We start from the raw sequence: 26,802 nt of genomic DNA on the forward strand, positions 1-26,802 counted from the left end.
CTTCATCCTCTCTTTCATCCTCACTGATTCATGTAGTTTGTTTTTTCGTTTGTTTTTTTAGATTTTTATCCTGCCTTTATATATATAGATATATAAAACCCAAGGTGGTGAATGTATCAATATTTCTTCTTTCTCTAGAGTCATTTGTCTGATTATTTTGTTTTATATTTTACACTGGCAGATGGAGTGGATTCTGTTCACAAGAACTAAACCTCTCTTGTCTGTTTTGAACGTAACAATTCTAGTACTTTGTGCAAGAGAAAGCCTTGCCAATGTAGGTAATCCTCAACTTGCAACCATAATTGAGCCCTACATTTTTGTTGCTAAGTGAAGCAGTGCCTATGTGAATTTTGCCCAATTTTATGACCTTTGTTGCCACACTTTTTAAGTGAATCCCTGCAGTTGTTAAGTTAGAAACATGGTTGCTAAGTGAATCTGGCTTCCCCATTGACTTGGCTTATTAGAAGGCCACAAAAGGTGATCTGAGACACTGCAATCATAATAAATATGACTCAGTTGTCAAGCATCTAAATTTTGATCACGGGATAATGGAGATGCTGCAATTGTAAGTGTGAAAAATGATCATAAGTCACTTTTTTCAGTGCCATTGTAACTTCAACTGGTCACTAAATGAACTGTTGTAAGTTAAGGACTACTGTATATATGCTTTGTGCTGGACTACCAAGCTATGCTTCCTTCCAAATTGTCTTGTACTGTACTAAAGTGTTGCTGTAACTTGTTGGATTTATATTTGTATTTGACAAATCTTAAAACAAGGGCATTTTAAATTCTTTGTGGCCACAGAGGCTGCTTATTTAAAAAAAAAAAGTGAAGCGCAGTGGGGTTTCTGAATGTTTGGTGGTAAGTCCCATCACTTCAGCTGTATGATAAAGACAAAGGAAAAAAAAATTCTTTGAGAGGACTAAGAAATTCCCCGCTCAGTCCCTTGCAGAGAGAATAGTTTTTATTTGTTTATTTTGCCTCAGGCTGCTATGGAAAACTGCAAAAGATCTCTGCAAAGGACCAAGGACAAAACAATACAGCAGCCCCACTCTCACCCACAAGGGACTAAGAAATTTTCCCCCATATTCACTTGCAGAGAGGGTTTCGTCTCCCCCCCTCCCCAAGCCTGCAGAACCCATTCAGACATAAAGGAAATCAATCATTTCTTGCTGTTGTTCCCCATTGACTGATATTAGGTGGCTTGCTGCCCTCGATCCTGGAAGTAGAATATTGCCATCATGGGTAGTAATATAAACAGGATTCTTCTACCTAAATTTGCCTAGTCTGCCTTTAAAGAAATGCAAAGAAGTGACTGCAATGATGATATTAAAATATACCATACCCCTTGGATAGTGTGGGAATCTTCCTTCCGTCTCACTATTTATGATTTTATTCTTGAATTTCTCTCACTCCTGCATCATTTTTACAGATCATATTTCCATGTATAAGAGAATCTGGCAAAAGCAAAACTAGAACAAAAAAGTATAGGGAGAGAAGAATATTCATTTTGGAAAATAATCACCTTGGGGATTAATATTTTTCATCTTGGACGCTTTTACATTGTGTTTTAAAATATATAGAGGTCATTATAGTGATGATAGCAAAGATTTCTTTGGAATACTGGTAAGAAGATTATGTTTTACCTGTATTTTAAGCTTCTTGGTGGTTTAAGTCACTATTCCAAAGTGACTTAAATATTCATATTTAATAATATTTATTAAATATTCATATTTATCTAATATATATAATATAATATTATATTATATATATATTATATATATATATATATATATATTACATATAATATAATTAATATAATATAATATAATATAATATATAATAATATATATAATATAATATATTATATAATATTATATATGAATATTTATAAATATGAATATTAAATATTCATATTTAATAACTTATTCATATTCAAAGTAATTGTGTTCTCTTCGCTGACGATGTCAAAATATTTAACACTACCAGCAATACAGCTACCCTTCAAAAAGACCTTGACTTTGTGTCAGAATGGTCAAAAACTTTGCAACTCCAAATCTCAACCAGCAAATGCTCTGTCTTACACATTGGAAAAAAGAATCTAAATACTAAAATACTTTTATACCTAGAAGGGCGGTATAAAAATCAAATAAAATAAATAAATAAAATAAATAAATAAATACAAACTCGATGGACATTACCTTACAGATGACCCCAACCCTATTAAAGACCTTAGAGTTTCATATCCAATGATCTAAGTGCCAAAGCCCACTGCAACTACATCGCAAAAAAGGCTTTAAGAGTTGTAAACCTAATCTTACGTAGCTTCTTCTCCAGAAACACTACACTGCTAACCAGAGCTTATAAAACATTTGCTAGACCAATTCTTGAATACAGCTTGCCTGTCTGGAACCCATGCCACATTTCAGACATCAATACAATTGAACGTGTCCAGAAATATTTTACAAGAAGAGTTCTCCTCTGAATACAACAAAATACCATATGCCACCAGACTTGAAATCTTGAATTTAGAAAACTTGGAACTCCACCGCCTTCGACAGGACCTGTGTTTAACTCATAGAATCATCTATTGCAATGTCCTTCCTGTTGAAGACTACTTCAGCTTCAATCATAACAATACAAGAGGAAACAATAGATTTAAACTCAATGTTAACCGTTTCAATCTTGATTGCAGAAAATATGACTTCTGTAACAGAATTATTAGTGCTTGGAACACACTACCTGACTCTATGGTCTCTTCTCAAAATCCCCAAAGCTTTAACCAAAAACTCTCTACTATTGACCTCACCCCATTCCTAAGAGGTCTATAAGGGGCGTGCATAAGAGCACAAACATGCCTACCGTTCCTGTCCTATTGTTTCCTTTCATTATATCCAATCAGAATGCGGCTGCGCGGGTGATAGAAGGAGCCCCTCGTGGCTCCCGGGTAACACCTATCCTGTGCAGACTGCACTGGCTACCTGTGGCCTTCCGGGTGCGCTTCAAGGTGTTGGTGATCACCTTTAAAGCGCTCCATGGCATAGGGCCGGGCTATTTACGGGACCGCCTTCTGCTACCGAATACCTCTCACCGACCCGTGCACTCTCACAGAGAGGGACTCCTCAGGGTGCCGTCAGCTAGGCAGTGTCGTCTGGCGACACCCAGGGGAAGGGCCTTCTCTGCGGGGGCTCCCGCCCTCTGGAACGAGCTCCCCCTAGGACTCCGCCAACTCTCGGACCTTAGAACCTTCCGTCGTGAACTTAAAACACACTTATTCAGGTGCGCAGGACTGGATTAGATTTTTTAGTTTTTTAAATTTTAAATTTTAAATTGTGTACTGATTTTAATTGGTTTTGTTATTTTTAGTTAAATTGGCCGGTTAAATATTTCATTTTAAAATTATTTTAAATTTATTGTCTATCTATGTATTTTAATAAGGCTGTACAGCGCCCTGAGTCCTTCGGGAGAAGGGCGGTCTAGAAATTTAATTAATAAATAAATAAATAAATAAATCAATATAGTTATTATATACTTATGCTCATATATATGCTTATATATTATATAGTTATTTTCATGCTTATGCTTATATATAATGTGACAAATAAAATAAAATAAAAATAAATAAATTCCCCTCCTTTTCCTACTTCATGGCTCAGTTATCAGGGTCTCCAGATATTACCTGTGATTCTCAGATGAAAAATTGAATAAAAATAAAAATATTTCTGTAACTTTTGCAAAAATATCATCACACACACACACACACACACACACACACACACACACACACACACACCAGTTAATCATGAACAATACTAGTGCCCCCTTTCTCAAAAAGATGTATTTTATAGACTACTGAAATGTGTTAGGTATTATAAAGTATCTTTCTTAAAACATACTGAACTGCCTATAATTAGGTTATTATTATTATTATTATTATTATTATTATTTATTTAATTTTTATACCGCCCTTCTCCCGAAGGACTCAGGGCGGTGTACAGGCAAAGTAAAAACAGGCAATACAATATACAATTTAAAATGCAAATTAAAAAACTTATTTTATAATTGGCCTAAAAATTTAAAATATATAATAGACTAAAACCCCATTTAAAATTATTAATAGAAAATTTAAAATCAATAAAATTTAAGCCAGCCCCGCGCGAATGAAAAGATGTGTCTTCAGTTCACGACGGAAGGTCCGAAGGTCAGGTATTTGGCGTAAACCCGGGGGAAGCTCGTTCCAGAGTGTGGGAACCCCCACAGAGAAGGACCTTCCCCTGGGGGCCGCCAGCCGACATTGCTTGGCGGACAGCACCCTGAGAAGTCCCTCTCTGTGGGAGCGTACGGGTCGGTGGGAGGCATGCGGTAACAGCAGCGGTCCCGTAAGTACCCAGGCCCTAAGCCATGGAGCGCTTTAAAGGTCGTAACCAAAACCTTAAAGTGCACTCGAAAGGCCACAGGTAGCCAGTGCAGTCTGCGCAGGAGCGGTGTTAAAAGTGAAGAGGTTAAAAGTGAAGAGATGGTTGGCAAGAGAAATACAGGACTACACATTTTATAATTCCAAACATGGCAGAGAATTATGTGAGCTGTGATCTAGCACTTTTGGAGGGTACCAAATGTTTGGGATTCCTACATTAATGGAGGACTCTTGCAAGGGAAATTTTTTTCTCAGCTTTTTACGGAGGGTGCGCTTCTTTTTGTTATGATGCCTTTCCTCTTGAGGCTTTCAACACCAATTGAATAGGTGTTCAGTGATGGTTTGATTAGATTAGAACTGGATGGGTTGGGCATTCTTAAGCTGACTGAATTGCTGAGATATGGATGAAAGGTCTAGAAGCAAAAAGCACAAACACTGCTTTTGCAGCTGCATCTACAGAATATAGCTTTTGGTCTAGATTTACATATACCCACAGAAATATCTCTTTGATAATGTATTTGTTGCACATTGAGGGTTGATAATATTGATAGAAGATTCTCTCCTTGGCTTACAGGTCTTCCTTACTCAGTTTTATCAGAGTTTTCTCAGAAAATGGAGCAGCAGATGTTATCTGAAATAGCCTTCCATAGCGCATTCCAATTCTGATGGATTACAACCGCTGTAATCCTAATTAGCTGGTACAATAAATTTAGGGTGGAGAATGTGGTAAACGGAAGCAAGACATGTATGAAAAATTAGCAAAATAATTTCCTTAGTTTGGCTGGTAGGTACATAATTTGCTTTCTCTTGTGATTGAATCTACATCCTCAAGGTTTAATGCTTATTAATGAAACTTTTGCTTGTTTTTACATTACTTTTGTCTACATAGCCTGGGAAGTTAAAAATGAGGAGAGATAAATTGTCTCCTCTCCCTCTGTTCTTTCAGTGAATGCTAGTGAGTGGGTGGGGAAGAAGTTATGAAAAGATCTCTTTTTTGTTTCTCTCTATTAATAAATGTAGAAAGAAAAGATTGTTACTGAGAGCATATCCCTGAAAAGGATTGCAGCTCTTCTGGTTTAGCAATGGATACAAGTATTGAAAAATTCTGTGACCGTTATGGTTCTTTTACAATGTGTTTCCCTGGATACAATGGCGAGGAACGCGATGGAGCTGGAAAGGTAAGACACACGTCCTGCTTCTCACCCGCCCCACTTGACACCCCCAAATTGCATCCCTAAAGGGGACGGGTGGCTAAGCAAGGGCCAGGAGCCCTGACATGCCCACCGAGCAGGGGGAAGAAGAGACAGCAATGGAGCCATGTCTTGCTCCACGTGTCTCACTTCTCCCCCCCAACCTGTCAGAAATGAGTCTTGCAAGACTTATCACGCCGCCCATGTCACCTTGTGGAGCAGGACTCTGGAAGCCTTGTGCCCTTGCACGCACGAACGGCAGTACTGCCACAAGGTTTGACATACTGGCGCAGATGCGAGCAGCAGGATGTCAGCTGTGCCGGTATGATGAAGCTCGTGGCGGTGCTGCAGTTCATGCATGCAACGACACAACAAGCTTGCAGAAACCTGCTCCATGAGGCAGCAGTGGTGGCGGGACACGTCAGGGCAGTGGCGGCCAGTTGCTTGGCCAGCACGAAGAACAGGGAGGGAAGGGCATGTTCTCCCCTTCCCGCCTTCCAGCCTCGCCTCCTCAACTTGTTTTGGTTGCATGGCAAGCAACCAGAGGAAATGGCAGGACCGGCTGTGCAAGCGTATTAGTAGTTGGTGGGGGGCTTATTTTGGGTGTGGGGCTTATTTTAACACATGAGCTGAAAAGCCCGATTGGGCTTATTATCCAGAAGGGTCTTAGTTTTGGGGAAACACGGTAATAATAGTGCTAGTTATGCCTTTCAGTTTGTGGATTCTTCTTGGTGAATTCTGCTTATATTCTTGCAATTGAGATCTAACATACTGTGCAAATATCTCTGCATTTAACACTGAATTTGGGGTTCATTTTTTAAAGCATGGCTTTTTTCTTTAATAGAAATATTATAATTTTTCATGGGACACAAAACCAATTTGCAACAGGTGCAGTTAAAATAACTTTTGTCTCCTACCTTACCTTGTAAAAGGGAAGGTCAAAGTCATGAAATTGAAAATAGCATTTTGTATTTTTAATAATATTTTATATTATAAGTTTCTATTTATAGGTTTTCAGGGGAATGAAATAGAATTTCTACTCTGTAAATGCAGCTCCATTTCCTTAATTTCCGGGTTTCTAACCTACTGCTAGACTATCCCATTTACTGTATGTTCAAGTTGGCTTTTTAATCTTCAGAACAAATGGAAGCTGAATCTGGGTGCTGGCTGAATATTTTTTGGAAGCGTACTCTTGTCTGATACCTGGGTGACCTGGTGTCTGTGCTCAGTATAGGTTATAGGGCATGATTTGAATGGAAAGACCTTTTAAAAATCTTCTAGAGAGAGAGAGGGAGAGACTTTTTTTCCTACCAGTGATACACCTATTTTAAAACTTAAATTCTATTTCCCCCCCACCTATAAATAGCAAGAATTTGCATATGCTGAAATTTGGTTTGAGAAAGTTTTTTGGAGGTGGGAATATAGAATTTGAAGGGTATAACAGTAATGGGTTTCTACTGGTTTGCCCCAGTTTGGGCGAACTGGTAGTGGTGGCGGCGGGAGGCTCCACCCACCCACCCAGATGTCATCATGGATGCTCTGCGCAGAAGCGCTGTGCGTGAGCTCACAGTTCTGAACCGGTAGCGAAGATACGAGGAACCCGCTATTGGGGTATAAGTTACTAGTCTGCGGTTTAATATCATATATGGTGCTTCCCTAATAATACACCATAGTTTGTTTCCCGGGAGTGTTACTAATCTCTTTATCTGGAAACCAATGTAGTCTGTTTTTCAAAAATGGTTTTCAGAAGAGAGCTTATTTTTTGAATATTTATGCATATTCACAATTCTGCAAAATGCACCTGTCTTAGAAATAACTGGCTTTTGCTTGGCTTCAGTGCCTACCCAGGTACTTCTTTAGATTCTGTCTGGCTTTACATTCCCATTTAATTTTAATGAGGTTGTATGAGTATTTCTTTTTTGTTTAAAAGACTATGACGAAGGATGTTCTTAGCCTGAGGATGACTTTGTAGTCTTGTACTTTCATAGCTGTTGATTTTCTCTGATTCTTGACTACCTGCCTTCTGTTTCCTTTTCTGCTGCATGGAAAGTAGTATCGTGGGTTTTTTTTTGGTTTACATGAAATGGGAAAAATAAGTAGAAACCAAATTAAATATTTGATTACGGTTTAATGTGGAGAATTACACTAATAAGTAGAAATACGTTTAAAAAGGAAAATGATGAGTGCACTCTGTAATTTTTTAAAAAAATGCAGTCTGTATTTTAAACTACCCCATTATAACTCTAGGGAATATAAAATATATTTAAATAATAAAATACAAGAATAAATAAAACAGGGTTTTTAAAAGCTTAAAGCTAGCCTTTGGGGGTGGGGGGAACAGGGGATTGGCAGCCATAAATATGATCTTTGAGAAAAAAGTTTTGTTTTCTATTCCAAGATTTGGGTGGAGAGAATTCAGTAGGCAGCAGAAGGTGGCACAGATTTGTTCAGCTCTTTTCTAAACTCGCCTGTATTACCTTCTCTCTGCTTGAGGCAACAAATAGACAGAGCAAAACCCTGAGTGGTGTTTATAGCAATCCTCTAGTTAGTGCTTCCCTCTCTTTTCCTTTGCCCAGATTTGTGGCCTGATATCCCAATGGAACATTTGAAAACCCACAACTGAAGGCAAGCTGTGAAAGATACAGCGTGGCTGTTTGTTTGCAGGACAGAGATTGCAAAGAGACTGAGATGAGGTCTCTGGCTTGTGATCTGGCCACATTGCCAACCATAAGCTGATTTCCTGATTTTTACTCATAAATGTACTATATTCTGCATTAGCTTTGATGCTGGAGGGTTATTGGTTTTAAAAAAGCCAACTATGAGAAACACTGGTTTTAAATGTTATCACTCTTGCTGCTTTTACTAGGCTTTCTCAGTTTCTAAAAGTGCCATAAACTGTATTTTGAATGTTCCCTACTGTAAATTTTTTTAACAATGAATGTAGAAATCTGTACTAGGTCATAAAAAATGTACGGAGTGAACTTTGTCCCAGTGACTTTCTTTCAGTCTGATCTAACTCATTGGAGGTTTGTGGGTGGGGGAAGAAGTGGTTCTCAGTTCATAAAGAAAAGGTGAAATATAAATTGAACAAGAAAAATATTCTGATACCATTTTCAGTAATATCTTCTTTTCTCATCTTTACAATGGAGCCTGGTCTGCAGGTCAAAATTTTTATTCACAGTGGACTGATTGGAAGTGAATAATAATTGTACCTTAGCACTAGTAGAATGAAAAATTATCTTTTAACACTTTTGCTAGTCTAGTATGTGAGTAGAATTAATTGTAAAAAAGTTCCAGTCCAGATGACATTTCAAAGCATTTAATCAACTTTGGATAGATGGTTCTGTAGTAATCCTCCTTAAAGTATGATCTGAATGGACAGAAACAAAAAGTTGTCTGCATAAATATTTATTGGTTCTGAAATCCTTTGGAAAGCAGGAAGATCTAATTATTTTCAATGCAAGCATGCACTTTGGCTTTTTAGTTGATCCTAGTTCAGGTATTTAGATGATTTTTTTTCTTCTGATTTTTCTTTTTGTAGTGGGCTGTCACAGCACTTTAATCATAATTACAGATACTTTGGAGCCTGATTGAAATGCCAAACGCCTTCTTAATTTTTAATTATAGTGTGTGCCAAATCCCTTTGATGAATCTTGTGTTATTGAGAATTATTTTACCTGTATCTATTTTAAATAGTGTTTGCTCTAACTGAGCATTACTGGTGACCCATGTTTTGGTTTATATTTTGATATTGATTTATCCTGATACTAAAATTCAGATGATTCAACTAAACAGTGTATTGATAGATATATTTATTACAACTTTATTTTGCATTCATTCTGAAGAGCTCAAAGTGGTACAAACTCTGACTTACCTTGGCTGGGCTGGGCTCTGGGATCATACTTGTTTCATATTTAGGAGGTCAAAATACGGTTGCTACAAAACCTTCGTGGTTGTGTCCATGCATTTGTTGTACTGAATTTGAATTGAGGGCAAAAGATCTGTGATCTTTTCAATGGCGGTACCATAATAAAACCTTTTAGAAGTGGCTTAAAAGTCACTTCCTTTTCCACTTTCAAATAAATTCCAAAAACTCTTTTATTGCAGAAAACCTTGTGTCAAGATTTTTGTTTTTGTGGATAATATTTTAGACTTCTATTACACATATGGGGCAAATTTATTTGTTATATTTGTGCAGCCACCCCATCTCATATTTTCACATATCTCATATTCTGCTTCCCATTTTTCCCACAACCCTGTGAGGTAGGTTGGGCTGAGAGAGATTGGCCCAAAATCATCCAGCCAGGTTTCACGTCTAAATGAGAAGTAGCATTCATAGTCTCCTGTTTCTAGGCTATCACCTTAAACACTACATCAACTTGGCTGTCTTTATGCTTTTTTCTTTTTAATACTGATATTATTTTCCTTACATTCAATTTTTAAAAACTGCATTTAATTGCTATCTTGATTTTTTTGTTAAACATTGTTTTCCTTTGTGCTATCTTTTCAATTAAAGGAGATACTTAATTTTTTTCTAATATGTTCTTTAAAATCTTCTGAAAACTGGTAAGCATTTTCTTGAAAGGTCTGTAGGCAAAAAAAATGATTTCCTGTTTATTTGGTCTGTGGCTTTAATACATTAAATATCTTTCTTCCTTCTCCTCCTTATATTATTATTTTTTAGAATGTTAATATTTAGTTGTATATTGATTAGAATTTATTTATGTAAGAGACTGCTCAGTCAACCAACTACTTGTTGATGAATTCTGTAAATCTGCTGATTTCATAATGATTATGTATAATAAACCCACTGTCTTTTAATTCTTGGAAATATGCAATACTATATTGCTTTCCTTATATAAAAGTTTCACTTTCTTCTCTTGATTGATTGATTCCCTTGAACAATTTCTTAATTCCCACTTTTTATATAAACGTCTCTGGTGCAGGTCTCTACTACTGAAGTTTTATGCTGCTTAGTTTGTTTGGCCTGACAATTTCCTATATGGTCTCCCCTTTTCTTACAGCCAAGTCAAGGCGTTTTCTTTAAAATTCTTCCGAGACCACGTCTTGAATTCAAACTGTTTCACCTCTCTGCCTCTGCTCTTCAGCTGCCACTGGATTGTCTCTGTTCCATCTTTCCCTTTTCAATTTCTGCTTGTTTTATGCCAGTTTTGTTCATTGTACTGAATAGGAGTTTAATTCAACCTATCTGAAGGATGCCAGATTGGTATATTACAAGACATCTTTCCCAATCAATTGTTCTATGTTCTTGATCCTTATCTAAAAATAGAAGCCTTGGAGAAGGAAAGTATTTCCCTCCCCTAAGACAATGCTTCTCAAAGCAGTGTTGGTTTTGGGTCTTGCAAGACTGTTGGGATGGGGGGAGGGGCGGTCTTATACCAAGAGAACGCTTTCTCCTGAAGCCGTCTCTTTGGCAGGCTTACCAATTTGATGCAGAAATGTTAAATGCATAGTATCCTTACCTTTCCAAAGCTTTAGCCTGAGTGTTCCTTTTCTTCATATTAATACATTATCTTTGTTTTTCAGTAGAGGGATAATCATTCCTGGAGGATATTAGGCTCTTGTGCAAACCTTATACCTAACACTTACTGTGCCTAGGGTTTAATCGCTGAGGTAAAAGGGGGAGGCCTTGTGAGGAGAGTTTGTGTAGCCTCAACAAGGAGGAACGTGTTAAGAATGGAATAAGGGATTAACAAGCAACAAACATATGTCAAGAACATGAGATGGTGGTGCTATGATATTATTGCACTTTTGGGAGAGATGTCTAAGAAACTGCCAGTATTTTGTAAGCTGTTGCATTTTAAGAATTGTTTAGGAAAAGCTGTTTTAAGGCAAGGAACACTCACTATTTCATTCAGTACCCAAAACAACCTATATAAAACAAATGTCCCTTCTTTTTTTTTCTGACTTTCTTAGTGAACAAGTGATTGATTGGAACATAAAATCTAACTTTTAGGAGTTAGGGAAAAGTAAGTGCACTCATCCTTACCATTTAAAATGGTTAAAAATGGCTTTAAATTGGTTTTGTTTTTTCCAACAGTTTTGCTGTATAGAGTTATAGAGTTTTATCATTGTCTTATTTGATTTCATTGTTTTCACTATTTGATTTAATAATTAAACCAAATAATAATAAATAAACAATAAAGCAAATAATAAAGCCAAAATAATTAAATCAGATAGATCAATTAAAATAAGTGGTGTATTTCTTGTCTAGTTATTACCCCAGTGAAAATTACTAGTTTATGCTTGGAATGGGATCACCCTAATTTGTGTATCATTTCAAAGATTTATAATATTTCAGAATTTGAAAATTCCTCCATAAACTTTTTCTTGTCCTTTTCTCAATAAAAAAAACAACAACCCAGCGCTAAAATAGTTTTTTTTAAAAAAAGAAATATATTATATCAAATAGACAGCCAATACAGGTAGTCCTCGATTTATAACCACAATTGAGCTCAAAATTTATGTTGCTAAGTGACAAATTCGTTAAGTGAATTTTGCTCTATTTTATGAACTTTCTTGCCATTGTTGTTCAGTGAATCTGGCTTCCCCATTGACTTTCCTTGTCTGAAAGCTGCAAAAGGGGATCACATTTGGGGTGGAAGGTAGGGCGGGTGAGAAGCAGGATACGTGTCTTACCTTTCCAGCTCCGTCACGTTCCTCGTCATTGTGTCCAGGGAAACATGCTGTAAAAGAAAATCTTCTCGCGAGTTCAGTCAAATTTCTTGAACTCGCAAGGTTTTCTTTTATAGAGTGTTTCCCTGGATACAACGGTGAGGAAAGCGATGGGGCTTGAAAGGTAAGACCTGCGTCTCGCTTCTCACCCGCCCTACCTGTCACCCCCAAATTGCATCCCTAAAGGGGGCGGGTGGCTAAGCAAGGGGCAGGAGCCCTGCCATGCCCAGCGAGGGGGTGGAGAAGAGATGGCAAGTGGAGCCACATCTTGCTTCACGCATCTTGCTTGCTCCAACTGCCACCCCATTCGATAAAGAGATGGTGGGGAAGGGAACCAGCCAGGCTGTTGTTGCCATTGGATTGGGGTGGGATGTGTTGGGCCACTCAGCCGGTGTGAAGAACAGGGAGGGGAGGGCATGCCCTCTTCCCCCCCTCTGGCCTCACTTCCTCAACTCGTTTTGGTTACGCAGCAAGCAACTAGAGGAAATGGTGGGACTGGCTGTGCATACGTGTAAGTAGTTGGTGGGGGGGCTTATTTTGCACGGGTGGCTTATATTATCGCATGCGCTGAAAAGCCCGATTGGGCTTATTATCCAGACATGTCTTATTTTTGGGGAAACACGGTAATAAATTAGTGTCCAGACCTCAGAATATGCATTTCTTCGAAAGGTCTGCACTGAATTCAGCAAAAACCTGGACTCCTGCTGCCTCTTCTTACTTACTTTCTTCGATCTTCCCTTCACCTCCACCCAACCTATTACTCACTCCCTGCACCTGGTAGCAACCACTTACCTATCTGTGGGCCTGGGATTTGCAAGTTTCTGCTGATTTTCCTACTAACTCTGGTTGTGGGAAGTCAGAATGAAATTGTGTTGCCTAACAGCTATTGGATTCCCTTAATGATGGTCATTGGGACTGCAGGAATTTCCTTTGCTAAGTAAAGTGGTTCATGCTTTACGACCAATTACTTAGTAATGGAAATTCTGGTCCCAATTTCCATTGTAAATTGAGGATTACTTGTTGAGGTTTCAAAACTTACAGGAGCATGAACACAGTTCTAGCTTGCAATACTTTAAATCAGCCCCTCCCTCTTGAGGTTGCATAGGGCTTCTCACGGTCTTAGGGAAAAAATGAAACTGCTTTAAGGTGCTGGGAGAGGGCCTAATTTGTATTCTCATGTGCTCCAAAACACTTTTTGGGGGGTTGAATCCAAAACACTGCCCAGCCCTTCGGTTACAACTCGAGCAGCTCCATGGTAATACAGTATTAGCTGTGCTCCCTATAATGTCGTTCAGTTAACAATTTATTTATTTAACCAAACAGATCAGTTAGTGAATATGCTTATGCTTATGTTCTCCACTGTTTGTTCCTCCACATTCAGGAAGGAGCAGAACTATCTGTTCTCTTTGTATAGATATTTGCAGTATCTGTACATATCATCATATTCTGCCCCCAAACAACAAGGAGAAGAGTGATAGGTGCTTAAAAAAGGAAGCGTTTAACAAAAATGTAGTTCCAAATATTCTGTTAGGTAAACCAGGAGATTGACTTAGTGTAAGGCAGTTTCCTGAATATCTGTATATTTGTGATGGCTGGCGCTGCCAGTATTAATAACTGACACGGCTGTTTGTGCTGACACAATGCAGGCAGCATTGTCTTCTCTGGCTTTCTGTTTTCCCCTTGGCCAGCAGTGCAGGACAAATAAAACAGCAGCCTTTGCTGCATGCCTGCAATTTAACAGAGAGGGTCTTTGCGATATCCCCATACAATGCAGAAAAGAAAAATGCACAAACTTAAAGCAAAACAAAACATTTCTCCTTTTTATCATCTTCAATTCTTCCTCCAGGACACATTTTGGTTATTTGTGTGAATGGAAAGATGGGTCTAAAATCTTGCAAAGATGGTACATTTTTGCAAAACACTATTCCCAAAATAGAAATCCTATTTCTATTTTTCTATAGGAATATTCCTATTTCTTGTGTTATGTGTTTTGATGGGATGAACATAAACATGGGGAGGTTTTCTTTTAACATATTTTATATCTATTTTCTTGTCAGCTAAACTTACCAAGCGATCTCAGGAGAGAGAGAATCTCGGGATGCTGGTTTGGTCACCCAATCAGAATATTTCAGAAGCAAAATGTAAGTTACTGCTTTGTTTCTGTTTTACTTACTTTTTTCCCCACAGTGCTCTTTATTATATAAAAGGTTAAAGAATAGAATGAAATGCCTCCAAATGTATTTGAGTGTTCATGTGCACCTGTGACACAGTGATGTTTATTTCTAAATAGGCACGTGCATTATTTCTCTCTTAACTTTTTTTTACTCATCACATATGTCATAAAAATGATTGGAAAAAGGGTTACTTGTCACAATCCAAATCTGAATTAACTCTAGAAGAAACAAGGATATATCATAGACATTTTATATATGTTAAAAATAGATTATTTGTTACTTGTCTTCATTTAGCATTGACTTTTATCTGTATCATTGCACACTAAAATTTTGAAACGAGTATTGCCTGGCATAAATGAAGTGAAGTGATGGGAAGGATCACAACAGCAATCCAGAATGTAGAAATTAGTATTGCAATTCCTGGATCTGGTTTAGGAATCATATCGCTGTGTAATAAGTTGTGCTACTGGTGCAGCGCCTGTATGAGGGAAAAAAGGCAATCATGAAGGATTTAAATATAATCCCTGTGTTTTGTATATACTTGAAAGCTATGGTCAACAGTTGCAAAAATGCCTGAATGTCAAACTACAGTATGACTGGAAGCCTATTTAATATCCTTTTCTAAAATCGATTAATTCTGCTTTTTTGTTTGGGAAAAATAAGGCATAATTAATTTTAGCTCAAAGGAAACCATGTTTGTCTGTAAAAAAGCTTCATAAGCTAACTTTTAAGTAATACTTTAGTACCAAAATTGCCCAAAATTATGGGCAGTCTTTTAAGTGGTCAAAATAGGCAGTGCCCTATCAAATCCTGCTCCTGTCAATAGCGGTGTTCCCCAAGGCAGCGTTCTTGGACCAACACTCTTCATATTATACATTAATGATCTCTGTGACCATATTATAAGCAATTGTGTTCTCTTTGCTGACGATGTTAAACTATTTAACACTACCAACAATACAGCTACCCTTCAAAAAGACCTTGACTTTGTGTCGGAATGGTCAAAAACTTGGCAACTCCAAATCTCAACCAACAAATGCTCTGTCTTACACATTGGAAAAAAGAATCTGAACACTAAATACAAACTCAATGGACACTACCTTATAGATGACCCCCACCCCGTTAAAGACCTTGGAGTTTTCATATCAAATAATCTAAGTGCCAAAGCCCACTGCAACTATATTGCAAAAAAGGCTTTAAGAGTTGTAAACTTAATCTTGCGTAGCTTCTTCTCTAGAAACACTACACTTCTAACCAGAGCATATAAAACATTTGCTAGACCAATTCTTGAATACAGCTTGCCTGTCTGGAACCCATACCACATTTCACACATCAATACAATTGAGCGTGTCCAGAAATATTTTACAAGAAGAATTCTCCACTCCTCTGATCACAACAAAATACCTTATGCCACCAGACTTGAAATCCTGGGTTTAGAAAATTTAGAACTCTGCCGCCTTTGACACGACTTGAGCTTAACTCAGTGATTCCCAAACTGTGAGCCGCGGCTCCCCAGGGAGCCGCGCTATCGTCATGGGGGCGCCGCGGAATATCTGCGCCCGCTGGGTCCGGCGCTGATGCGCCATTTCTGGGGCGTCTGGTGCGCATGCGCAGTTGCAGGTTGGATTTCCGGGGAGCCGCGGGCGCGTCTGGTGCGCATGCGCAGTTGCAGGTCGGATTTCCGGGGGAGCCGCGGGCGAAAAAGATTGGGAACCTCTGGCTTAACTCATAGAATCATCTGTTATGTCCTTCCTGTTGAAGACTACTTTCAGCTTTAATCACAACAATACACGAGCACACAATAGATTTAAGCTTAATGTGAATCGCTCCAATCTTGATTGCAGAAAATATGACTTCAGAAACAGAGTTGTTAATGCCTGGAATGCACTACTAGACTCTGTGGTCTCTTCCCAAAATCCCCAAAGCTTTAACCAAAAACTATCTACTATTGACCTCACCCCATTCCTAAGAGGTCTGTAAGGGGCGTGCATAAGAGCACCAATGTGCCTACCGTTCCTGTCCTAATGTTCCCTTTGATTGTATCCAATTTCATATAGTTATTACATACTTAATGATTATATATATGTTTATATATCGTATAGTTATTTTCATGCTTATGCTTATATATAATGTTGTGACAAATAAATAAATAATAAATAAATAAATAAATAAATAATAAAGAAAGAAAGAAAGAAAGATAATTGAAAATGGATGAAAATAAACCACAGGTTTCCCAGGCTGTAGAAATGGAAATTAATGGGAATACCTTCTGCTGGTTTTAAACCTTCTTTCTCAGCACAGGAAAGGGACATTTTCTAGAGCTGTTTATAGGTTTAGAAGGATTTGGCTTCAGAGCTTTGAGCAAAGAACGATTTCAGAGCAATTGCACTCTCCCATCTGCATTGTTTCACTTTCTATTGCTTCAGAATTTTCTCACAGCATTTCCCTTAGCCAGAATAAGCTTCTGCAGATTCAGTTGCATTAGTAGATGAGGCACATTCATAGAAATTTGTTTTGGCAACTGGATATACTATAGGAAAGCACCTGAAATATCTCAGCTAGATGGAAGTGAGCTGCAAAGCACCTGAAAGTAAAAGTACTTTTGCTTTCCACATAAAGATACTGTAGTCCTCAAGTTATGACTGTAATGGCATCTGTTATGATTGTAAGTCAAGGACTATATGTACCTAGTTTTTAAGATAAACAGTAAGGAACAGCATCATAGAGGATAAGATGGTAAATGATGGCTGTATATTGCTTATGTCTATATTTTGGCAAAGCAATTTATGGTATTTTTGATGCTTCCTGAATGCTTTCTCATTTATTTATTTATTGACTGCTATGCAACCATAGGAAAATTATCTGTCCTGTACATCAGGGCAGGCAGCTTATAACTTCAGAGGTGCAGGTGGTTCCTGAATCTTCTTTTTTATTTTCTGAGTTACTGTCTCACTGAAAATCAGAATTATAACTTCCTGCTACTGTAAAGTGGAGAATGTGCAACACAAAAACGGAAGTACAGCTCCTGTAATTACTTTACGATCATTTTTTAAAAAAAAGAAAGACAAAGAAAACACTTCTCCCACCCCAAAGAAGATCCAGTTCAGAAAATCTTGATCCTTCCATGGGTGGCATGTGGTTTTATTGCCCCATTAACTGCACCCTTCAACCATCAAAAGGTTGCTGACTCAGTACAGGTAGTCCTTGACTTACAACCCACAATTGAGCCCAAAATTTCTGTTGTTAAGTGAATTTTGCCCCATTTTATGATCTTTCTTGCCACGGTTAAGTGAATCATTGCACTTGATAAGTTCGTAGCAATAGCACTTAGACTTATATACCGCTTCACAGTGCTTTAGAGCCCTCTCTAAGCGGTTTATAGAGTCAGTATATTGCCCCCAACAATCTAGTAACATAGTTTTTAAGTGAATCTGTCTTCATCATTGTCTTTGCTTGTTAAAATGTTGCAAAAGATGATCACATAACCTTGAGACAGAGTAACAATCATAAGTATGAAGCCATTGCCAAGCATCTGAATTCTCCTGCTTGGGAGGAACGGCAGTCACTCATGGGTTGACTCACTGCCGTTCCTACCGTTACAGAGAAAGGGCATATCAGGTAAGTCCAACGCCCATTTTAATCACATGATCATGGGGATGCTACAAAGGTTTTAAGGTTGAAAAATTGTCATAAGCCACTTTTTTCATTGTCATCGTAACTTTGAACAGTCACTAAATGAACTGTTCAAGTTGCATCTGTAAGTTGAGGACTACCTATATGACAGTATTGTGACACAGCAGTTAAAGTTTGGACTAAATTCAGGGAGGCATAGCCTTTCTCAGTCCAACCCATCTTACAGGGTGGTTGTTGTGGGGAAAAATAGAATACTGTGCATTTCACTTTGTACTTCTGTATGAAAGATGGGATATAAATCAATAAAGCATAACGCTCCCTGGACTCTCTAAATTCAATAAAACCCTAGCTCCGCAGAGGACTTTAGGCATAGCTCCCAGCTCTGTCAAAAATGTGAACAGTTGAAGGACTGGATTTCTGTTCTTCAAAATTGTTCCTTTTTATACTACTGTAAGAGTCTTTTGAGGTCATGTGAAATTTGCATCTGTAAATTAGTATATGTGCTAATTAGGATAGCACAAAAATAGTGTACAGCTGATGTTCTCAAAAACATTTTGTTATAGTGAACTTTGCTAAGTCAAGAACAAACTTGTTTATGCTGCCTTAAATGTAACAAAGCCAATTTTTTTTAAAAAAAGCAATTCAGTGAATAGAAGCAGAATTGGGCCATACAGATGAAGGCCCGTCATAAGAATGTTACTGCTCCATTGTGCAGCAGTAAGGAAGTGAAAAGATTGTATCTATCACTTTAAGACATATCTTGGTTAAATAATCGTAGCCTTTCAGCAAGCCAGAAATTAGTCTTGCACCTGAGCAAGTCTAGTCAATTTTAAGTTTGTGGGGTTTGGGGTGGTGTATTAATCTTTGTTGGGTTTTTTGTTCATTTTCTGTTGCAGCTATGTGGACTTTTAGAAGTTTTGATGGGCAAATTGTATTATGGCTATACTGGAACTGAAATATGGCCAGAAATCCTTTATATAAAAAACTGGTTTCTTGGCATTCATCAAATGGGATCAAGAGATTGTTACTGAGATTGTCAAATATCATATCATAATTTTAATTTTTGAGATGCTGAAATTTTATTTCTTCATTGCAAATAACTAATATAGCTGCCATTTTGGAAATTAATTTGGGAAGGGGTTCTTTATCTCTTTGCTTCAAATAATATTAATCCTTACTCACATATTTCAATTACTTTGATTATATGAGCCATGGTGATTCAGTGGTTAGAATGCAGTACTGCGGCTACTTCTGCTGACTGCCAGCTGCCTGTAGTTTGGCAGATCGAATCTCACCAGGCTCAAGATTGACTCAGCTTTCCATCCTTCCAAGGTTGGTAAAATGAGGACCCAAATTGTTGGGGGCAATAGGCTGACTCTGCAATTTGCTTAGAGAGTGCTGTGAAGCAGTATATAAGTCTAAGTGCTATTTCTATTGCTATATCCTAATTCAGCAGCCCCCAACCTTTTGGGCACTGGGGACTGGTTCCAAAGGAAAATTATTTTCCATGGACCTGGGGTTATGTGGTTTCATGTGCTATTTAAATCCCATGCATGTGCAGATGAAGTTTTGCTCGCTTTTATGGCCCGCTTCCCAATGGGCCTGGGAGTTGGGGATCCCTATCCTAAGTGACTTGCAAAGATTAAAGTGCTATGAGAAAAGGGTAGGATTTTCTTCAGGAGCTCTGAAGGAGCTCTGTGAAGTGGTATAAGATTTGACCCTTTTCTGTTATGGCTGCCAAAGGAGAATTGGTAGTTCTTTAAATGGCATTTTATTTTGCAAGGCATTTTGAGGTGCAGGTTGCTCTAATTTGGATGAATTGACATTTATATCTCCTACTTAGTCTTTTACTTGTCTTTTATAAGGGCTTATTTATTGATTTAAAAAAAATCACCTGAGGAACTTTTGGATGATTGTGATTGGAAGTTGATATGTAACAAACAATATGTCAGCTTTGGAAACCATACTAATCCGGAAGCTTCCCTGCTGCCACTTTCTCATGTGTGGGAAAGCGGGGGGGGGGGGATTTAGTAGAGGGGCCCATTAGGCACAATAACATTCTTCCTGCCGGTCAAGGTCAGGCCGGTCCTGCAGCTGGAGAAGGAGTGGTCAGAGTGATGTATCGAGATGGGATGGTTGGTGATTGGAGCATGTGATCGGCAGAGAAATTAGGGGTTGGTTTTGGAGTTTGATTTACTGAGAGAAAACCCAGATCTCACAGATTCTGATTTTCTCAGATGTGCCAGTTTACCCATCCTAGTAAAAGAACTTTGAAAGATGCCTGCTTCGGAGTTTTTACTTGGGGAGGGGGTTTTCTGGAATGCTGACACAATAAATGAATGCATCCTGAAGCTGTATGACAGATACATCCCTTTTGCACAAGGAATGCTTGTGTTTATTACTTGAATTTGTCACCTACTATGATAGAAAAGAAATGGATGAATGGTGCATAGATTGGTACACATGAAAGAGTCGGCAGCCATCTTGTGAAGTCTCAGTGTTTGACCAGAGAAACAAAAATGTGTATAAAAGTGTGTTTCTGCTCACTTTGTTATATAGAGGCGAGCATTGGCTATGGCAGGGCAAATATAAAAATAAATTGAATGAAATAGGAATAGAGTGTTTAAATTTGTGGTAAGGCAAAAACAGGTCAGGTCAAGAATGATTTAAGTCCTGAATGAATGAATGTGGATTAAATGCAAAAGTGAATTATTAGTACAAAAGAGATGAGTGGAGATTTGGTCATACAGAGAGAGTGAATGAGAATCAAATCACAAATCAAATATATTAAATAGGTGAATGTATTGAGCAGAAGGCAAAGACCAAGTACATTATGATTGTGTGCAGCTGATAAAATCTTGGAAGAAAGAAGGATAAGATTTAAAGGACAAAAAGCAATATATGAAGTGGAATATGAACATGAGAAAGGCGAGGATGGGTTGCAAGGAGAAACAAGTATGCAGAGGTAGAGTGAAGGATGCTGGTGCTTTGAAAGGAAATACCTTGATGGATGTGTAGTATATGTTTGAATACTAAGGTTGTCTAGCAATTGTCTTTAAAATCCTTGTTGAGGTCATTTGAAGTGGTACTTTGTTATGAAGTGCAGGGGAGTGTTTCTCTGATCAGAGCTCTTCCCACCTCCGCAGCAGACTGGAAGGTGAATAGATTGGAAATCATTTACATAATAGAAGAACGTTTTATTAATATAGGGATATTCCATTAGAATTCTTGTCTTCCCTAATTCAAGAAACAGAGGTTTCATCACATCCTGAGATATTTGAAAAACCACACTCCGAATTAATGTACCAGAATATGTACAAATAATAGGCATCCGTGCCTCTTTCTTTTTGTGAGTGGAAAAAACAAATTGACAAGTCGTCCTTGAACATAGCTTTTCATTATGTCTGAACAGGGAACAGTGGTTAATAGCCTCCAAACAGGTATGGTTATAAGCCAGCTTTAAGCCGTGTCAAAAAAGGACCATTTTTTTATCACGCTATATGCATTAAACAGCATATCAATCAAAATAATGAGCATCTCACAATCCAGCAGTTGTTTTGCTAATATGGTAAATTCTTGACTTTAGCCAGGAGGAAGGAGTGTTTGCTAGAGGTGAATGAATCAATGATGGATGGGATGTTGAGCAATGGATTAAATGTTCATAGTGTGTAAAATCTAGATAAAATGTGCATAATAATATAAAAAGTATGTAAAAATTATAAAAATTGTTTAGAATAATTAGTACCACAACAGTCTTAGATCGTTTCTGGGAGAAAGTCTGAAATTCTGAGTCTGTCTTTTATATCTAAAGTCCACTGCATTGAGATCTGTAGGATACGATTCACTGTCCATTTCATAAATTTCATTTCCCTTTGAAGTTTTTTTTAAAATCCTCTTTCCCTCCCCACTTACAGGGATGCATGTAATAATACTTCTCTCTCACGGCAGAGTTCCATGGGTATAAGGTGTCACAAAACTGTTGTTTTTGCTTTGTTGTTTTAACACAGCTAAAACCGCCTGGAAATTTATGCAGCAGAAAACCATTGCTTATTTTGTTTTAACCCGAAAGCCATATTAAAAAGGCTTCTGTTGTTTGGCTAAATAAATGCTTGAAGTTGAGAATTTCAACTTGAATTTAGCCTTTTTCATATTGTTGGAATAGGAAGCTGATTGAAGTCACAGGTATATAAATTGTCAGAAAGAAGTGCTGAGGCCCTAAGGCGCACATAGTTCAATTCCCATTGTTTTGAGGAAATGATAGATATCCCTGTTTACTTTTTGAAGTAGTATATTCAAAGCTCTCCTTATTTCCTAACAAATCTCTTAGAAACAGCTCCAAGGTCAAAGGATGGGCTAACTTTATAAATAGTTTTCATGTAAACAGTATCTCTCTGTTTTTGTGTTACCTTATTTCCAGTTATTCATTTTCTACTCTTACAGGAAACTTTAAAGACGTCTGTAAGCCCATATTAGTCAGAAAAATGTCAACCTAAAATATTTTATGTTTGGAAGAAGTTGCTACCATTAAAAGTGATGGGAAACTTGCCCTTGGTCCAATAGGTTGTGTTTTGCAGGCCTGCAAAGTTTAAATGGAAGTTAGGAGCAGCAAGACCCATGTTGTCAGTCTTGGAAACACATTGAGTGACTCAATGAAACTACTTTACAGGATCATTGTTGTAAGGGAAAATAAGAGGATACAACACTACATACACTGCCTTGAGCTCCTGAGCAGAAGACAGGATATAAATCTAATAAAAGTTGAACTAGAAATGCATTTGGATCAATTCTGCAATGGATTTTAATAAGTGCACTTGATTTTCAAAAACAATAATATAAAGACTTCTATATAACACATTTTAAGATAAGGCCTGTTGTGAATTGTCAAACGTGTGTGTTAACATGTTAATATTAATTAGAGCCATTAGTTTTTATTTTCTTAATCCAAATTGCTATGACACAGCAATTTAATCAACAAAATCTAAATTATATCATATAGTAAAATGTGACATAAAATTACAATTGCGTGAAAATGCTTGTAAAAATAATATAGGTATAAAACATGGATTAAAATATTATTGCTTTCAAACAAAACATGCAAACATTTTTAAGATAAGTCTCCAGAAACTATACAACAGGGCCAGTAAGATCAAGGACCCTTAGCTTCTATCCCAGGGCGATCCCTGCACCTTGGGAGCATTCCAGCATGGTGGGGGCAACAGAGGGTACACCTGATCAAGTTTCCTTGCGAGACTTTCCTCTACCCCTCTCTACAACCAATTTATGGGGTACAGCTGACGCCCCTCCCAATTCACCAAGGGCCTTGGAGGCACCTGATCAAGCTTCCCAGGTGGCCCCTACCACAGCAACAGCAGTGGCTGTTGACATTCCCCATGTTACAGAACCGGGGTTCGTCATTCCTGAGAATATTCAGGATCTTATAACAAGAGCCATTCAACAGTGTTTATTGGCTGGATTTCAATTTCCAATACGGGCCTGCTCAGAGCCTTTTATCTTTTTGGACACTTGTTCCATTCCTGGACCTGAGGACCTTCCTTCCTTTCAGGATCCAGGTTCCCCTGCCCCTTCTAAAGAGAGCCGCTAACCATTCTCAGAGGAAGAGGATCATAGAAATCCAGAGCTTTCCGATGATGAAGGCCTGCAACTGGAGATGCCCATGTTTACTGGGCTGTTTCCGCTAAATGTTTTCAAATCTTTGCTCTTTAAAGTTTCCAATGCTGCCTGTCTTGGCCCTACAGCTGAAGGGTCCGTATCATCTCATCCACAGCAGCCAGCAGATCTACTCTTTTCTGAGCCAGACAAGGCACTGGATACCGTTCTGGCACCTTGTCTTTTCGTTGTTAAGCATCAGTGGACGAACCCAGGCTTTGCTCCATTATCATCTTCTGCAGATAGGCGTTATTACATCGGACTGGATTTGGCAACCATCCTCCAAACTCCAACTGTGGACGTGCCTATCATGGCCTTGTGGTTGACTTCTTCTATTCGCAGCAAAGCGGAAGACGGCCTGCGTCCAGAGGAACAGCGATCAGACCAGTTGCTTCAGAGGGCACACCAAGGGACAGGCTGGGCAATCCGGTCGGCCACCATGACATCATTCTTTAATCAATCCACCTTAATTTGCAGGACAAGCTGCCTGCAGTGATACCAGACTGCAACAAGATCTCAATAAGATCATGGTATTGGTTCAATTTTCGGCTGACGGTATGCCACACTCGGCCCGGTTTACCAAGTCCATGGCATCTTCTGTGGCCCTTTGCTCTGGCTCAGACAGTGGCAGGCGGATACCCACAAGTGGCACCTTGCTTCTGCCCCCTTTACTGGGGAGAAGTTATTTGAGGAAGCGTTGGAGCCGCCGCTCGTTGAGACAAACAATAGGTTTTGCCTACTGCTCAATGCAGGGGAGAGTTCTGACACAACCCACTGTCACATCGCGCCCAGTTTCGGGGCTCCAATTGGGGCGTTGGGTCTCCCCTGTTCCAAGGAGGTTTCACCCCGAGGCAGAGAGGGCACCCAGACAGGTCCACAAGAGGTACACCCTTTCAGAGTACGCAGCCCTTTCGAGGGGGAGGAAGTCATTCCGGCACCACAGATAGATGCATTTCCAATCCCCCAGTCAGCAGCAGACTGACCCTATTTGCCGACAGATGGGAGATTATATCGGATGCTTGGGTCAGGGATACTGTACTGTACTGGTCTATCCCTGGAATTCCTCTCCACTCTTCTGAGGTTTTTTATTTGCTGCCCAGAGTCTAAAGACCAAATTAAGAAGATCCTCATGGATTTGGCAGTGAAACACCTGCTGGATACCAAAGGAACAACTAGGGCAGAGATCTGCAGGGCGGCCACTTGAACCTCTCCTTCACCATTTGTTCGACATTATAAATTAAACATCTTCGCCTCTGCGGAGGCAGCATTTGACCACAGGGTTTTTCAACAGGTCCATACAGAGGGGGAGTCTTCTGACCAGACTGTGACCCACCCGTAACTCAGAGGACAGTTTGCTTTGGTGTGTCCCATTCCTGGATGCTGTCTCCACCTAGAGGGAGAAGGGGCATTGGTCTTACCTAATACACACCTTCTTGTTGGGTGGAGACAGCATCCACCCCCACCCGTGGTTGTCTGGTCCTTGCTCATTGCTTTCTGTTTTTTTCTGATGACACATCGAGCCTGTTTCTTTGTCTTCGCCAAAAGCTGGAAGGCCCTAGGAACAGGGGTGGGTCTGTCCCTTTGAACGGACAAGTACAACTCATTCCTGGATGCTGTCTCCACCCGAAGAGAAGGTGCGTATCGGGTAAGACCAACACCCCTTTTATTTAAATCAGATTTTATTTATTTTTATCAAATTTATTTTAATAAAATGCTTTTGGAGTAAAAATCTATCTAAATATAGTTTTCTATTTAAGAAACAGATAATCTTGAGTTTTGATGACTTCCCAGATGAAAGCCTATTCCACTCTAGTCATTTATTTATATTCTTACATGATTTGATTAAATAGCCAGTGTAATAAGCCATGCACAGGTAGTCCTTACTGCGCAACAGTTCATTTAGGACCATTCAAAGTTACAATAGCATTGAAAAAGTGACTTATAATCATTTTTTTACTCTTACGACCATTGCAGCATCCCAATGGCCACAAGATCAAAATTCAGACACATGGCAACTGACTCATACTTATGACGGTTGCAATGTCCTGCTTCAGGTGATCACCTTTTTGCAACCTTCTGACAAGCAAAGTCAATGGTCAAGTTAGATTCACTTAACAACTAACTTAAAAACTGCAGTGATCAATTAACAACAGTGACAAGCATGATCATAAAATGTGGCAAAATTCACTTAAACCTATTTTGCAACATAAATTTTGGGCTCAATGTAGTTGTAGGTAGATGTCTATGCCGGGTGGTTTCTACTTACCTTTACTACCAGTTTGCAGTGGGATTGCATGCGCAGAAGCTTGCCGATGATGTTGGGGTTGGTGGGCAGAGTGTCCCCCCTGGTTTTACTATTAGTTCGCAAGAACCAGTCCGAACCGGGGGCAACCCACCACTTGGACTATGTGTAAAGAATGGACTTGGAGGAAGTGAGGGAGCAAAGTGGAAGTTTAAACATGTGTGCAAATATACCCATGGCCTTGAAGTTAATCTTGAGCCAAAAATGTATGGTACTTTCCTATAATATTTCTCAGAAGCAAAACCTCCCTAATATGGCATAAATTTAGACAGGTCATAAATAATAAAACTAGATTATATTTGTTTAGTGTACAAACCTGCTCTAAGGGGAATATTTGCAAATGCATACATTCAGCACCTCTCCCAATTCTTTGGGTTGGCCCTCCAAATCTGTTTGTTAAATTATGATCTTTAGTTTAATGGAATGGGAAATAAAGCATATGGCTATATTAATTACCCTTAATTTTTAAAATTTTAGTTTATTTTAAATTATGTCATATTACATTTATCCTGCCTACACTCAGTGATCTGGGCTATAATCAAAGGCCAGAAGTTGCCCTTAGTCTGAAAACCTTATACATTACTGGTTTATAAACACTTATCAATCAATATCAATCAATCTGATCTTATTCATCTATATATGTGAAGCATGCAATGTAGGGATCACTGACTTTATATAGAAGAAATTGTCTTGGGATATGCTGCCAGTTCAGATAATTTAATGGCAATT

At 38.6% G+C, this 26,802-nt stretch overlaps 1 protein-coding gene across 2 annotated transcripts in view; it reads left to right on the forward strand.

Annotated features, from left to right (window-relative positions):
• Window positions 1–26,802, forward strand: part of RCOR1 (REST corepressor 1) — a 158,102-nt gene that overhangs the window by 31,702 nt on the left and 99,598 nt on the right. For both annotated transcript variants that reach the window (XM_058162755.1, XM_058162756.1), the window contains exon 3: window positions 14,358–14,441. In XM_058162755.1, the coding sequence (XP_058018738.1) occupies window positions 14,358–14,441 (84 nt within the window). The remainder of the gene's footprint in view (window positions 1–14,357; window positions 14,442–26,802) is intronic.

This window comes from Ahaetulla prasina, chromosome 1 (genome assembly GCF_028640845.1).
Source record: "Ahaetulla prasina isolate Xishuangbanna chromosome 1, ASM2864084v1, whole genome shotgun sequence".
In the NCBI taxonomy this organism is placed as follows: Eukaryota; Metazoa; Chordata; class Lepidosauria; order Squamata; family Colubridae; genus Ahaetulla; species Ahaetulla prasina.